Source organism: Sphaerodactylus townsendi, linkage group LG05 (genome assembly GCF_021028975.2).
Source record: "Sphaerodactylus townsendi isolate TG3544 linkage group LG05, MPM_Stown_v2.3, whole genome shotgun sequence".
Classification (NCBI taxonomy): Eukaryota; Metazoa; Chordata; class Lepidosauria; order Squamata; family Sphaerodactylidae; genus Sphaerodactylus; species Sphaerodactylus townsendi.
The window spans coordinates 78,634,668-78,647,249 of NC_059429.1; the positions used below are offsets into that span (position 1 = coordinate 78,634,668).

The 12,582-nt window shown below is 40.7% G+C and overlaps 1 protein-coding gene and 1 non-coding gene across 2 annotated transcripts; both read right to left on the reverse strand.

Moving 5' to 3' along the window:
* Nucleotides 1-3,373: 3,373 nt before the first annotated feature.
* Nucleotides 3,374-3,736, reverse strand: LOC125434094. Its single transcript, XR_007244736.1, has one exon. It is a non-coding gene; the product is annotated as a small Cajal body-specific RNA 2 (non-coding RNA).
* A 3,562-nt stretch (nucleotides 3,737-7,298) lies between these two features.
* Nucleotides 7,299-10,696, reverse strand: TMEM167B (transmembrane protein 167B). Its single transcript, XM_048497344.1, has 3 exons — nucleotides 10,585-10,696; nucleotides 10,246-10,377; nucleotides 7,299-8,686 (listed from the first exon to the last, which is right to left on the reverse strand). The coding sequence occupies exons 1-3, from the start codon at nucleotides 10,592-10,594 to the stop codon at nucleotides 8,604-8,606; spliced, it is 225 nt and encodes a 74-aa protein (XP_048353301.1). The 5' UTR covers nucleotides 10,595-10,696; the 3' UTR covers nucleotides 7,299-8,603.
* Between the last annotated feature and the right edge of the window lie 1,886 nt (nucleotides 10,697-12,582).

Below are 12,582 nucleotides of genomic sequence, written 5' to 3' on the forward strand. Positions count from 1 at the left end.
ATTTTATGCTTGCTACAATTTTGGAATGATATAGCAAATGGGAATCTGAGTGTACTGGGGTACAATCATGTCTCAAGAAAATGCAAATCAAAGACTACATTTAAATATTTAAAAAGTGACGCATAAGTTATCTCAGAGTTTTTCAGGAGGCCAATCCTAACATAAGATAACCAGTTAGTTCAGTTTAGCAGTGGACTAATCTGAAGCCTGTTTGGTCCATGTAAAGAAGTTTTAAGTGAAGTAGTGGACAAAAGTGTTATTTAGCCAGCTACTTTTCCACCTTGGAGAGTGCTCACTGTGGACACTATTTGCAGCACTTCAAAGATGTTGAGAGTCTAGGAAAAACTGACAAAAGGATTACTACATATTTGATTCCTGTAAAACTCACATCACAAAAAAGAAGGTATCATCTATGTTCTAGCCTGACAAGCTCTGGGTTTCTGTGGCTCACTTGAACACACTTGTCTCTCTATACAGAACAAGAGCTTACAACTTGAAGATAACAGCCCAGCAGCGTCTATGAATTCCAAAGATGGTTTCTGAATTATCCATTACCTTTCATAATATTTTCCCAATATTTAACAGGAATTATTCAAGGACAGGTCTCCACCAGAATAAAATGCTCAGAAGTACACTGAGGTCATTGGTAGTAGAAAGTGCTGTAAACTTGCAGCAAACTTTTGGTGACGCTAACTCTAGGGTTATACTAGTGAAACCCAGGGTACACTAACTCTAGGGTTTTCCAGGCAAGAGATGTCCTGAGGTGGTTTGCCATTGCCCTGGTTTTCCTTGGTGGTAACCTGTCCAAATACTAACCAGGGCCAGCCCCGGTTGGCTTTGAAGATGTAATGAGATAGGGCTCGCCAAAGATTACTGCCCCCTCCTCCCCCAGCCAAAAAGCAACCTGAAACAATAATGAACTGGGTTCAAGATCTGCAAATGAAAATAAACCAAGAGCCACCACAATTGAAAAACCTTTAGCAGACGCAGTGGCTGTGTTGTACATTAGAACAATAAATGTTAAAAAGCCTTCTGCCAAAAGTCAGGTCAGTTCAAATCAGCATGAAAATCATCTTCAGTACACTAACAGCTTCTTTAGTCTTGTTGCCTACTCAGAGTCACAATGCAGCAGAGACGGTAAAAGCTGTAACTAGCATTCCCATCAGAGTCTACAAACTGAACCTAGCAATTCTGTACCTATATTGATTGGTCTTTTGCTCCTGCAACAATACACAAACCCCATGTGATGATTTACAGAATGCACATCTTAATCTGCTCCTTTCTTCAGCTCAGTGTCTCCACCTTCCATTGTTTCCTCATGTTGCTGCTTTTGTCTCTGCTTATTCTAATGGAAACTCTATTATGGAAAGCATTTGAAGAAGCAAACGTTAACTGTGAATCAAAGATCATCTAAAACTATGCTATTACTTAAAAATGCATGTGAGTTTAAGTTAAAAAACACCTTTTAAAGTTAAAAAACACAAAGCTTTTAAAACTTAGTACAGAGCCAAAGTAATTTGAACACTATGATCCAACAACAGTGATTGCTGATCTCACTACCTTCTAAAGTCAATTCCAAGGAGGAAATAACATTAATTTGTTGCCGTCAGAACAGAACGTCTTGCGGTGTTTCAGAGGCTCAATTTGTGAGTCAGAGCTTTTAAGAGATTCTCAACTGCTTCAGGAAGCTTCAAGCTGTTTGGATTACTGATGATGACTGCAAAATGTTAAAGTTTTTGCCCTCCCTCTTGTTTACCAGGGGCAATAATTTAAAGATGTTAAAGCTATCAGAAGTGGAAGGAATTCTCAGTGAACCTAAACTTTCAGCTAGTTTTGTGTAGTTTAGAAAAGTGTACTCTCCACATGGTCAGAGGCACTCATTTTATTACCACTGGGTATATTTCAACTGAGCCCTGATGGAGAAAATGCAGTCACTGAAATTTAATGCACTTTCAGGTCAAAGGAGAATTTTCCCCCTGCATGCCAGACCTGTTTTTTTCTCCTTAAGTACCAAAGCATTCTAACAGAGTGAGCCTCATTGTCCTTCCTTTGACACACACACACATACATACATACACACACTCCAATGCACTGCAGGGAGAAGGAATTTTCAGATTTGGAGAATAGACTATTGTATCTTCTTAGCCACACTGGAGCCATTTTGAACTGTCACTAAAGAACCTCTGCACTGCAGTAAAATGTTGAAAAGCAGACATGGCACTGAAATAGTTCATAACTAGTCAGTGCTACTTAACATTACTGAAATACAATTTTTTTAGAGGATGGAAATTAACTACTGGGAAATTTAATTCACATGTTTTGAGCCCTCTTTCTAGGATTGGTAATTCCTCAGGAGATTAGGTCAGTTTTCCAAGCCGCCCCTTTCAAATGTGCAACTACTCTCAACATTGTGCTTCCTAGAATACACCCAGACTACCTTGAAGGGGTTTTTTTGTTTTTTTTGCACATTTGGAAAGTCCCCCAAATATGCAGAGACACACATTGACTGGGTACTTTTTGTTGCTGTTTTCAAAGCTGGCAAATTATCTATTTTACTGTCAGATACTGTATGGGTGGCCTAGTTTTGTTTTCCTCATGAAAAGGCTTTGTTTTACTACTAGGCCTGGTACAAACATGCAAGAAACCAACGTTCTGAAATGGATTGCAAATGATGAATGCCAGCATTTTTTAAAAAATTAAAATAACCCCATGCTAGCATAACAGAAATTCACCTCTGCCTGCCATGCTGGTTTTCTATTTATAGGAAAGGTATAGATAAATATTCCAAAATGTGATCCTCCAATTGTAGTCTGAAGTTGCACATGACATTCTACTACCTTATCCTACATGAACAAACTAGGCCTAAGATACCCTGATAATAATTAACTAGTCACAAAGACAAAAACCCACACCCAACATTAATTCCAAGTTTTACTAGCAAGTTACATGGACTTTCGTAGATAGAACCACAGCTCTGGCTGCATACCAGTGAAAATCTGCAGAGGCTGGAGTGAGAAGCCCCAAATGCCCCAGAAACAGCCATCATGCTCCCAGACATCCCCAAAGTGGGGGCAGGGACTCAGCAGGGTCAAACCAAGTGCTACACCAGCATTCCCTGCTCGTCCTGTGTGCAGTAGGCCGGCAGAAGGAAGCCATGCACTACCGTGTCCTTGCCTGCTACACCACTACGAGGCTACCAGGGCCAAGTCAGGAGGCGGCAAGCTTTTGTGGAAGGTCTTTGTTGCAGCAGCAAGCAGAAACAGTGAGCAAAAAAGCAGTGAAGCCGCGGGGGAGGAAGGAACTACCCATTTCTACCCCATAAAGAAATCAGACTGAGATCAGGAGAACTGGAGCAGGACCTGCGACGCTTAAACCGGATCAGAATCGCCTCAGTACACACTGGCCAAGAGGAAGGGGCACGCCCTCCATCATTCAGCCTCATCTATCTGATCAACTCATCATCTCCGGATAAGCGCCGCCTGCAACCAGTTTCGCTGCACACCGCCCGAAGGCTTCACAGCAAAGGCGTTTTCTCATTTCAGGCCGGGGGGAGGCGGTGCCCTCCCAGCCCGATCAAATAAGATCAATGTGTAAGAAAAGCGTCGCAAGCTCAGGGACATTCACGCCGCGCTCTCACTCACTCACTCGCCCCCACTCACTTCACAAAGCCCAGAAGACCCCAAACAGAACACCAACAAACACCCCCGAAGCCGCCACCCGCCTCACTCACTCGCACGCGCGCACACGCAACCCCCAACCGCTCTCCCTGGCTGCTGAACGCGACTGCCCGAAGACACGCCCGCTTTTCTTTCTCCGCGCATTGCATTGTGGGAATTATGGAGCTCTCGTCGCCTTGGCCTCTTTCCTCCGACCTAGCAGCTAGCTAGAAGCAGAAAACCGCCCAGCAACTTCCGGTTTAGTGAAGCTCGAGGAAATGGCTGCTTACGTCATATGAGTGAGGTCATTGATTCATCTCGTTCGATAGGGTCTGGTGTGTTCTTTGGGTGGGGAAAGCTCGCGTGCAAAAACAAATAAATAAAAAGGTTCTGTTGCAGTTGAGGAGACAATTTAATTCTCGTTGCACTCGTGCTCCTATATTTACTTACTGGAAAAACAAACAACAGAAAGCGACATCGGGTATATGTTCACTGCAGAATTTTCAGTACTATTTAACAGTATAACGTGTTTTAAAGGGGATAGGGCGGTTTATAAATCGAAACAATAAATAAATAAAATAAATAAAGTAGGCAACTCTGGATTGAACTATATAGGCTTCATACAAGCCGTATTCTGAGCCTGTCCCCTCCTGCCGGCATACATTACGGGAATAACACTGGACTAAGGTTCCAGGGCTATTGGCACCTATTCATTAATAGAACAATAGGATGTAGTGGTGATTTCAGCTAAGTAGTTTATTTGGCAATCAATCAGCCATACCAAAGCTGTGACTGTTCTGAATAAGTGTCTCATCAGCTCATTTTTTAATATGATCTGCATACACTCTACTATGAATCTGCAAATTAATCCACTGTTACTGCAATTTGACATGAAAGACAAAATCATTTCACATGAACTAAATGTGGTTATCAGATTTGCACAGTACAAGTAAATTCTTTTATGATATATTATCTTGTTCCTTTTCATAAGAATTTGTGATAATTGGGTTCACCTCCTGAAATACAGAGTCAAATTCCAACAGCTTCTCTTGCCCAATTTCCTTTCCCAGAATACACATACAAGTTCAACAGGAAGAGGTTATGCCATTGCATCTCGTGGCTTTTTATTACTTGTCTTCTAACAGATTTTTCTATTTTAAAGTAAGCGGTCGACAGAGGCATCATAATCAGCAATATGTAAGAACTTAGAATAGCTGCCTAAAATAGTTATCTAAACAGTGTTTTCCATTATCTCTTTTAACATATTTTTGTTCTCAAGTATGCCTTTGAACATACCAGTTTTTCATGGCAGGCCACATTTATGAGGGTACTACTTTTGTGTGTGTACTCAACCCACCTGTTCCAAACTTATTTCTTCTTTTATGAACACAGGTCACATCTCAGGGCTTTCACCTGCTTTTCAGCAGCAATAAATTCCAGAAAGGGACTATTTGTTGCAGCAAAAAATACCAGTTCTGTAGAACTTTAACCACTAAGAACATTTTGTTCCTTTGCAAGGTTCTGAGGAATACAATCCCCTTCTTCAGATGCAATGAGTTCATTAGTCCAGTAGTAAGTACCGTTACAAAGGTCCTGATTGGATTAGACGTACTTGCAACTGCATGGTTCCTCTGAATGCCACTGGTTTAGCTTTGCTTTTATGTTACGAGACTGACTGGCCAGAATGGGAAGTCTTCAGATAAATTTGTCACTTTTTTCATATCAAATTAAACTACTTTGGGTCCCTATTGGAAAGAAAGGCAAGTAAACAGTATCAATGCTACAGTTAAAAAATTACAGCATGTGGCATTATGACGGGAATGTAAAAACAAGTGGGTTGTGGTTTATACCGCTGTTCTGAATGGCAGTAATTTATAAATATCAAATACAATAACCAGCCTGCTAGAAATTTTTTCACTTTTTCTACTATAAGTACATTGAGACACATGCTACTCCTGTTAAGCAAATTGTTTTTTTAATTCTAATTATTCTGTACCATGTAATTCCTTTATTATTGTTATTATGATGTATTCTATTTATATGCCTCCCTCTCCACAAGGGCTCATATGCAAGTATGTCTGTCTTTTTTTTTTTTGGATTTTTAAATAAGCTCTTAGACGCTCCTTTGATTTTCAAGCCTCTCAAGAGAAATATAGCATTATAGGAGAGCGAGAGAAGGTAGATGTGACATTATAAAAGGTTTTCCTATGCCTTGTACTAATTGAATTGTTACTCTTGAAGATGTTAGATATCTATCCAATCACATCCTTTGAATAGTCACCTCTATGAAGACAGAAAGTCCAATATTTTATCCCAATGACTGAAGCTGATTGTTTTTGTTGACAAATCAGAGAATTTATCAGCATTGTAAAAAAAATGCTGTCTTATTTGTAGTAGTTGTCTAAGATGGAGAAAAAATGTTCTGGACAGTAGTATGAAAGGTTGTTATGGACACATTTCTTCTGTATTGCTCTGAAATAACTACCCACGTTTCCCTGAAAATAAGACAGGGTCTTATATTAATTTTTGCTCCAAAAGAAGCGTTAGGGCTTATTTTCAGGGGATGTCTTTTTCCCTCCATGTGACCAGATCAGTTGTGTCAGGGAATCTGTAACTAGGGCTTATTTTTGGAGTACGGCTCATATTTCAAGCATCCTCCAAAAAATCATGCTAGGGCTTATTTTCGGGGTAGGTTTTATTTTCAGGGAACCTGCAGGGAGAATCTCATTTTCATTCCCCCTGGCAGCCTGTCCCCAGAGAAACCTGAGGACTTGGACACTGCATGTTGCCAGGCTGGGCCCAGTTGTGCATTGCTGGCTGAGCGTGGCCTGTCTGTAATGTGGAAACTACAAGGGCCCTGCAGGAAACACTTCACTTTCCTCTGCATACCCTCCCCTCAACTATTTCCTTTTTCTCTTCTTCTGGCAGCTCCCATACCCTCAACTTTCCCTGCTTCATTCTCTTCCTGTCATCCACCCACCAACTTACCTTTTACCTGCCTCCCATCTTCACCTATACTACTTCATTTATATCCTGACTTTCTCCACAATGGGGAATGGAACATCTTACATCATTCTTCTCTTCTCGTGACAATCTTGTAAGGCTGAGAATGAGTGACTAGCTCAAAGTCACCCAGTTAACTCTCATGGGAGTCAGAATTTGAACGCAAATCTCCCTGAACTTAATAAGAAACTCGAACGGATTCATAGTAAAGGCCAAAAAGCCTTGGATAAGGCCATGTTCTCCACATTTCACTGACAAAAGCCAAGGTTTGAAGGCTAGCAATACTGTTGTGGTTGCCTAGCAATAACCAATGGGGGCATTTTTTTCTTAAAGCTACAAGCACTGCATCTATTTTAGAGTGTTTTAACCCCTCCCCCAATCCTCTCTAATTTCAAATTTTCCTGCAGATTTAGGGCTTTTTCAGGTTTGTAGGAAGATCTGTCTTTAGGCATCCACAGATGGGGCTATGCTGAGAATTACTTATTGTGAAACCTACATTGAAATAAAAGGAGAAAAAATAATTCATATACCTTCTATAGCCACACTTCACAATTTCCTGCATGCTTCCGTATTAAATTGAGTTTGCAAAACTAATTCTATCTCTAATCTCCCAGCAAGAATCACACACATGAAAAAAGGAAGGAGTCCTGTAATTCACTAAATATAGGGCAAGGGGGACAAAATAAAGCAGATTTATTCAAACATATATAGCTGGAATGCCCCAGAAGCCAGGTCAGGGCTCCAGCATATTTGTTTCTGATTTAAAGACATGTAATTGATGACAGTTCTTGGTCTGTGATAAAAAGATACAAAATTGAAAAAAGAAATCGACAGTCTTTTCAGAACGAACTGGTATTGTAAATACAATGGATTAAAAGAAAATAAATTAGGCCTCTATCCTGAAATCATCTGTAAACTTGTATCTTTCAAGCATTTTCAGCATTGTAAATGTACAAGTTAAACATACAACTTCTACTGTAGGAGATTAGTTCCTACAATTAAATTTTAGGGAGAGAGAACCAAACCATTAAAAGTGACACAGAAAGCAAACATGAGTCTTTAAAGTTTGTACACTGTCCCAGATATACAAGTTATAATCTTTAAATGTGACTCAAAATATTTTAACATCTATTATGTAACAGCACATGTCCCCATTTTTCCCCAACACACAACAACTGTGGCTATGTTTGAATCAGCAACTCTTAATGGCTACCTTAACTCCACAGAATGTGCAGCTTCTCTTCTTAACCATTTGTAATAGGCGCTGACAGCTATTTCAAGGGGCACACAAATATATCATCTAACAGCGTATTTGTTGTTTTCTTGTACTTCAGAACTCTTTTTTTATGGATAAATGGCACATTTGCCCATCTCTAAACTGTGCAAAAAGTTTTCATGCTGTCACTAGCTCATATACCACATCTAGTCACTAATTTCAGGACAGTTTGAGCTCCAAGCCTCAAAAGTGCATTCGTTAAAGAGTTGTTAACAAAAGTAACTCTACATTTTCCTTTGCTCCTCACATTATGTTGTTTGACTGAAAGCAATTCTTTTTGATACACCAGGAACATTAACCCTTCCACACCGTGCCAGAATCTGGAAAAGCCTTATCCATTTCTATTTGACACAATTACCTTATGTATTTTGATTAGCAACACAAATGTGACATTTTCCTTATGCACATTATAATATTGATTTTAATAATCTGCACTGAAACAATCTTTGCTGACAATGTTTGAGCACTACAAGAAGAATACAGGAGAGCTACTGTTAGAAAAGCCACTCTCTTGGTCTCAAACAAAGCTTGGTCACAGGGGAATTTCCTCTTGACATATGTGCAGAATGCTCTGTAAGTTTCTCTAAGAAATTTTGTCTTCTGATGCAAAAGACATATGTCCTTTTTAGCATTTTTGTTCAAACAGCGTCCATCTGAGGTGCTGGTAGTCATTTTATGAAGAGAACATAAAAAGCCATGACAATGCAGGATATTGCCACTGCTGCATGGAGTCTGGTTCCAATCACTGCCGCTGTAAAACCAAAAGATATTACTTGTAACAGATGACACAGAACACATATTCATTGACACCATTTTTGTGACTAACAGGTAAAACACTGTACTTACTGTTTTACTGTAATAAATACACGACTCAAACTACAAACAAACAGGCAGTTCTAAGTGTGCATCAAACACATACCATGCCTACAGTTGTAGACTTAAAAATATAAATTCTATCTAAAATTTGACAAAACCATCATTGTACTAACAGGAGAAAAAAACAGGAAGTGTTATTGCAGTTTGATCAAGATATCTGTTCTGAATATTCAGAGAATCAGCACAAGAACCAAAAGTTAATATGCACTTACTTTGCTGTATTTTAGAAAGCCCAGGGGTGAGGATTTCCTCTACCAAGAAGCTGGTTAACTAAACAGGACCCAAATCTCACCAATCGCTATTACCATAGCTTATAGCAGCAATTGGTGATAGATTTTGCCTTACAAAGGCACTGGCTCTCTAGGTCTGAACATAGTTCTGTAATGGAATGCATTTGAGATGCCAAGAACATCAGTGGATATCCCCTAAAGTGCTTGATACAGTCTTATATCTTACTTCTACAGTGAAGCATACGGAAATTAGAGAGTTAACATTCAAAAGCAAGAACCAGTACAAGAATTCTTGCATTTGTTTTTTTGTTTTCCTCCTAACACTAGTAATTAGTTACCAGATCCCAAACAATACACCAAAAAGCTTTTATGTCTGAAGTTCAGCAAACAAAGCAGAGTTAAGTACGCTGGCAGACTCAGACCCACAGTAAAGCTTTAAAGAAGGTTTATTTGAAAATCCAGAGGAAAGATTAAGGGCTTATTTACACACTCTGTAAGTCACTCCAGGTTCTAATTTATTTTCACCTTCCAGAAATGGGACACTACAGAGAAATTAGTTCCTTAATAGTTTGTAGGAAGAAATGTCACAACTTAGTTTTCACAATGGTGTAAGTAAAAACATCTCTAACACTACAATCATTCTCTTAGGCTTGCATCAGGTTCAGAAATAACTACACTGCTTTCAGGCAGAGCAGTATGATCGTATGGAAAATTAGGCACCCCCGCCCCAAACAATTAAATTAAAGATCTCTGGTGCACTTAAACTGGTTGAAACGATATAACCCAAAGTCACACTGGGAAAATATAGTAGACTAATTCACCTCTCTCAGGCCCCTTCCACACCTGCAGAATAATGCACTTTCAATCCTCTTTCACAATTGTTTACAAGTGGATTTTCCTTTCCGCACAGTAAAATCCAGCTGAGAAGTGCACTGAAAGTGAATTGAAAGTGTATTATTCTGCCATGTGCGGAAGGGGCCTCAGTTCTCCAAAGCTTTAACATCATTTCACACGCCACAACGTTCTCTCCTCTACTGCATTTCTAGGTAGGAATGCTCTGACACCTGTGAAAGTTTCCAGCTAAGCCTCCCGTTGTTGTAAATGCTCCCCGTCCTCCGTGGAAGCCCCTGAACCTCATTGTTTCCGGGCATTTTTTAAAGACCTCTGAGGGCCGTTTGCCCCTGCTTGAGTGCAAGATTCGTACCTTTGTAAAATACCCCCCAGACCCCTCTCTTCTCCGACAACAGCCAGGCTTTCAGCCGAGGGACTTTCCGGAAGTAGGCGCAGGTGCAGACGAAAAGCAGCCCGAACACCAAGAGCCCGTCCAAAGAATACACTGCAAGGAAGGCGAAGAAAGAGAGTCACTGCGGTGCCATATCCCCCCTACCAGTTTCGCCACCCACCTGGGGCACTGGGTGGGCCCTCCGGAGGAGCCAGTCCATGGAAGAGCAACAGGGAGGGGGTATTTAATGGGGCTGCAGAGACCTCTGCTACAAACGCAAAGGTCCCGCCGGGAAACCAAGCCAGCCTACGCCCAGCTCACCGTTGGCCATCCCGGCAACCCGCGAGGCGCAGCCTAAGCCCCCTCACCGCATCGCCCAGAATAAACCCACGGCCAGCGCGGCACCGGAACAACTAGACAGTGCCAATCCATTTCCGACTGACCTACTCTCTATGGTGGCTTGTTTCCTAGGGAAGCGGCATGATTGTTTCAGGCAGCGCCAGCAGAACACAGATAATGCTCAATCTGATGTTTCTATAGACCGCGGAGATTTTTTAAAAAGCCTCCTAAAGTGGCCACAATGAGGAAAAATGAAATTGCTCCAGACTTTCTATTCCTTGGCTCCATTATCAACCAAAAGGGAGGCTGCTGACAAGAAATCAGAAGGCGATTGAGACTAGAAAGGGCAGCTATGAAGGAGCTGGAAAAGATTATTCAGCCTAAGGATGTGTCACTGGTGGCCAAAATGAAGTTGATTCATTCCATTGTGTTCTCCATTACTATTTATGGTTGTGAAAGTTTAACAATTAAAAAAGCAGGTTCATTTAAAATGTGGTACTGGAGGAGTTTTATGGATAACGTGGGTCCTAGATCAACTGAAGCCTGAACGTTCCCTAGAAGGTAAAATTCCTAAACAGAGACCATGGTACGTTTTGAGAAGATGAGTCACTGGAAAAGATAATAATGCTAGGAAAGGTTGGAGGCAGCAGAAAAAGAGAACGACCCAATATGAGAAGCCACAGCACTCAGTTACATTTGTTAATTTTAGATAATTTAATGGATCATGGCTATATGATTTTTATTTTATCTTTTGCAGTGTGTTTTTAAGCTCTTCCATCTCAGGGTCAGCCCCTGTGAATCTAGGAGTTACTTTTCAACATTGGTCTGGTCTGGGGTGGACAGAGGACAGACCCATAAATAAATGTGTTGTTTGGCCCATGATAGCATGTCAAAGGCAAGCTAAACTGGGATGGAATGCTTCCTCCTATCTGTGAAGAAAAGGGCACCCAGCAATCCCACCCTTAGCATAGGAGTTAATGTTCAACAGAGTTGCCAACTCATGTTGGGTAATGCCTGGAGATGTAAGGATGGAACTTGGGGAGAGTGTGATTTGGGAAGGGGAAGGCCTTCAGGGGGGTATAATGCCATACTGTCTATCCTCCAAAGCAGCCATTTCCTGCAGGGGATCTGATCTTTGTTGTATAGAGATCAGTTGCAATTCTGGGAAATCTACAGGCCCCACCTGGAGGTTTGACGGCCCTAAGGAAGAAGCACAAATAAAGTGAGTAACAGATGAAGTATCAACAAGCACCACTTTCCATTACTGCCACTCAGTGAAAGCTGTCGCCTTCCAATCATTTGCCATTACCTAGAAAAATGAAAAATAGAGGTGAAAAATGGAGGAATGCTGATTACTGATTGACAGCTGGGCAGATTGGAGGTGTCACCTAGTGGAGGAACAGCAAATCACTATAGAAGACATTAAAACAAGATAAAACCTAGTAGATTTATAGCTTGATTCTAAGATGTAATTCCATAATTTCAGAGGATCACTTGCAAGGCTGCAGTCTTTTGTACTTTTGTATGCAGATCCTGCAGAACTTCTAGTTAAGCATGCATAAGATCAGTTTGTCGATTGTTTGCATGCATAATGTTGCTATTTTGCATTACAGTCCTATCCTGTGCCTACCACTGCATCACAAACAAAGCAACTTTCAAATGACTGGTAGCTGAGTACACCAGCTTACCTCTCACCACTTGTAGTCTACCTTTTATTTTCCAAATTATTCAACTTTCTGTTAGTTCTGTATACCGTACTTAGAAAATATGCCTTAGGTTGGCTCACTGTGGCTTTCTGCCTGACTTGATACTTAATGGGCAATTTTTCCTCCCACACATACTGGTAGCTTTAAACATATACCACAAGCCACATGTAATGATTTACCCTTAAAGGCAAAAATATTATTTCCAGTTGTAATGATATATGAATTCTAGGATGCTAGGCATCAGAAGAGTTCAAATGCTTCCAACAAAAGTTTT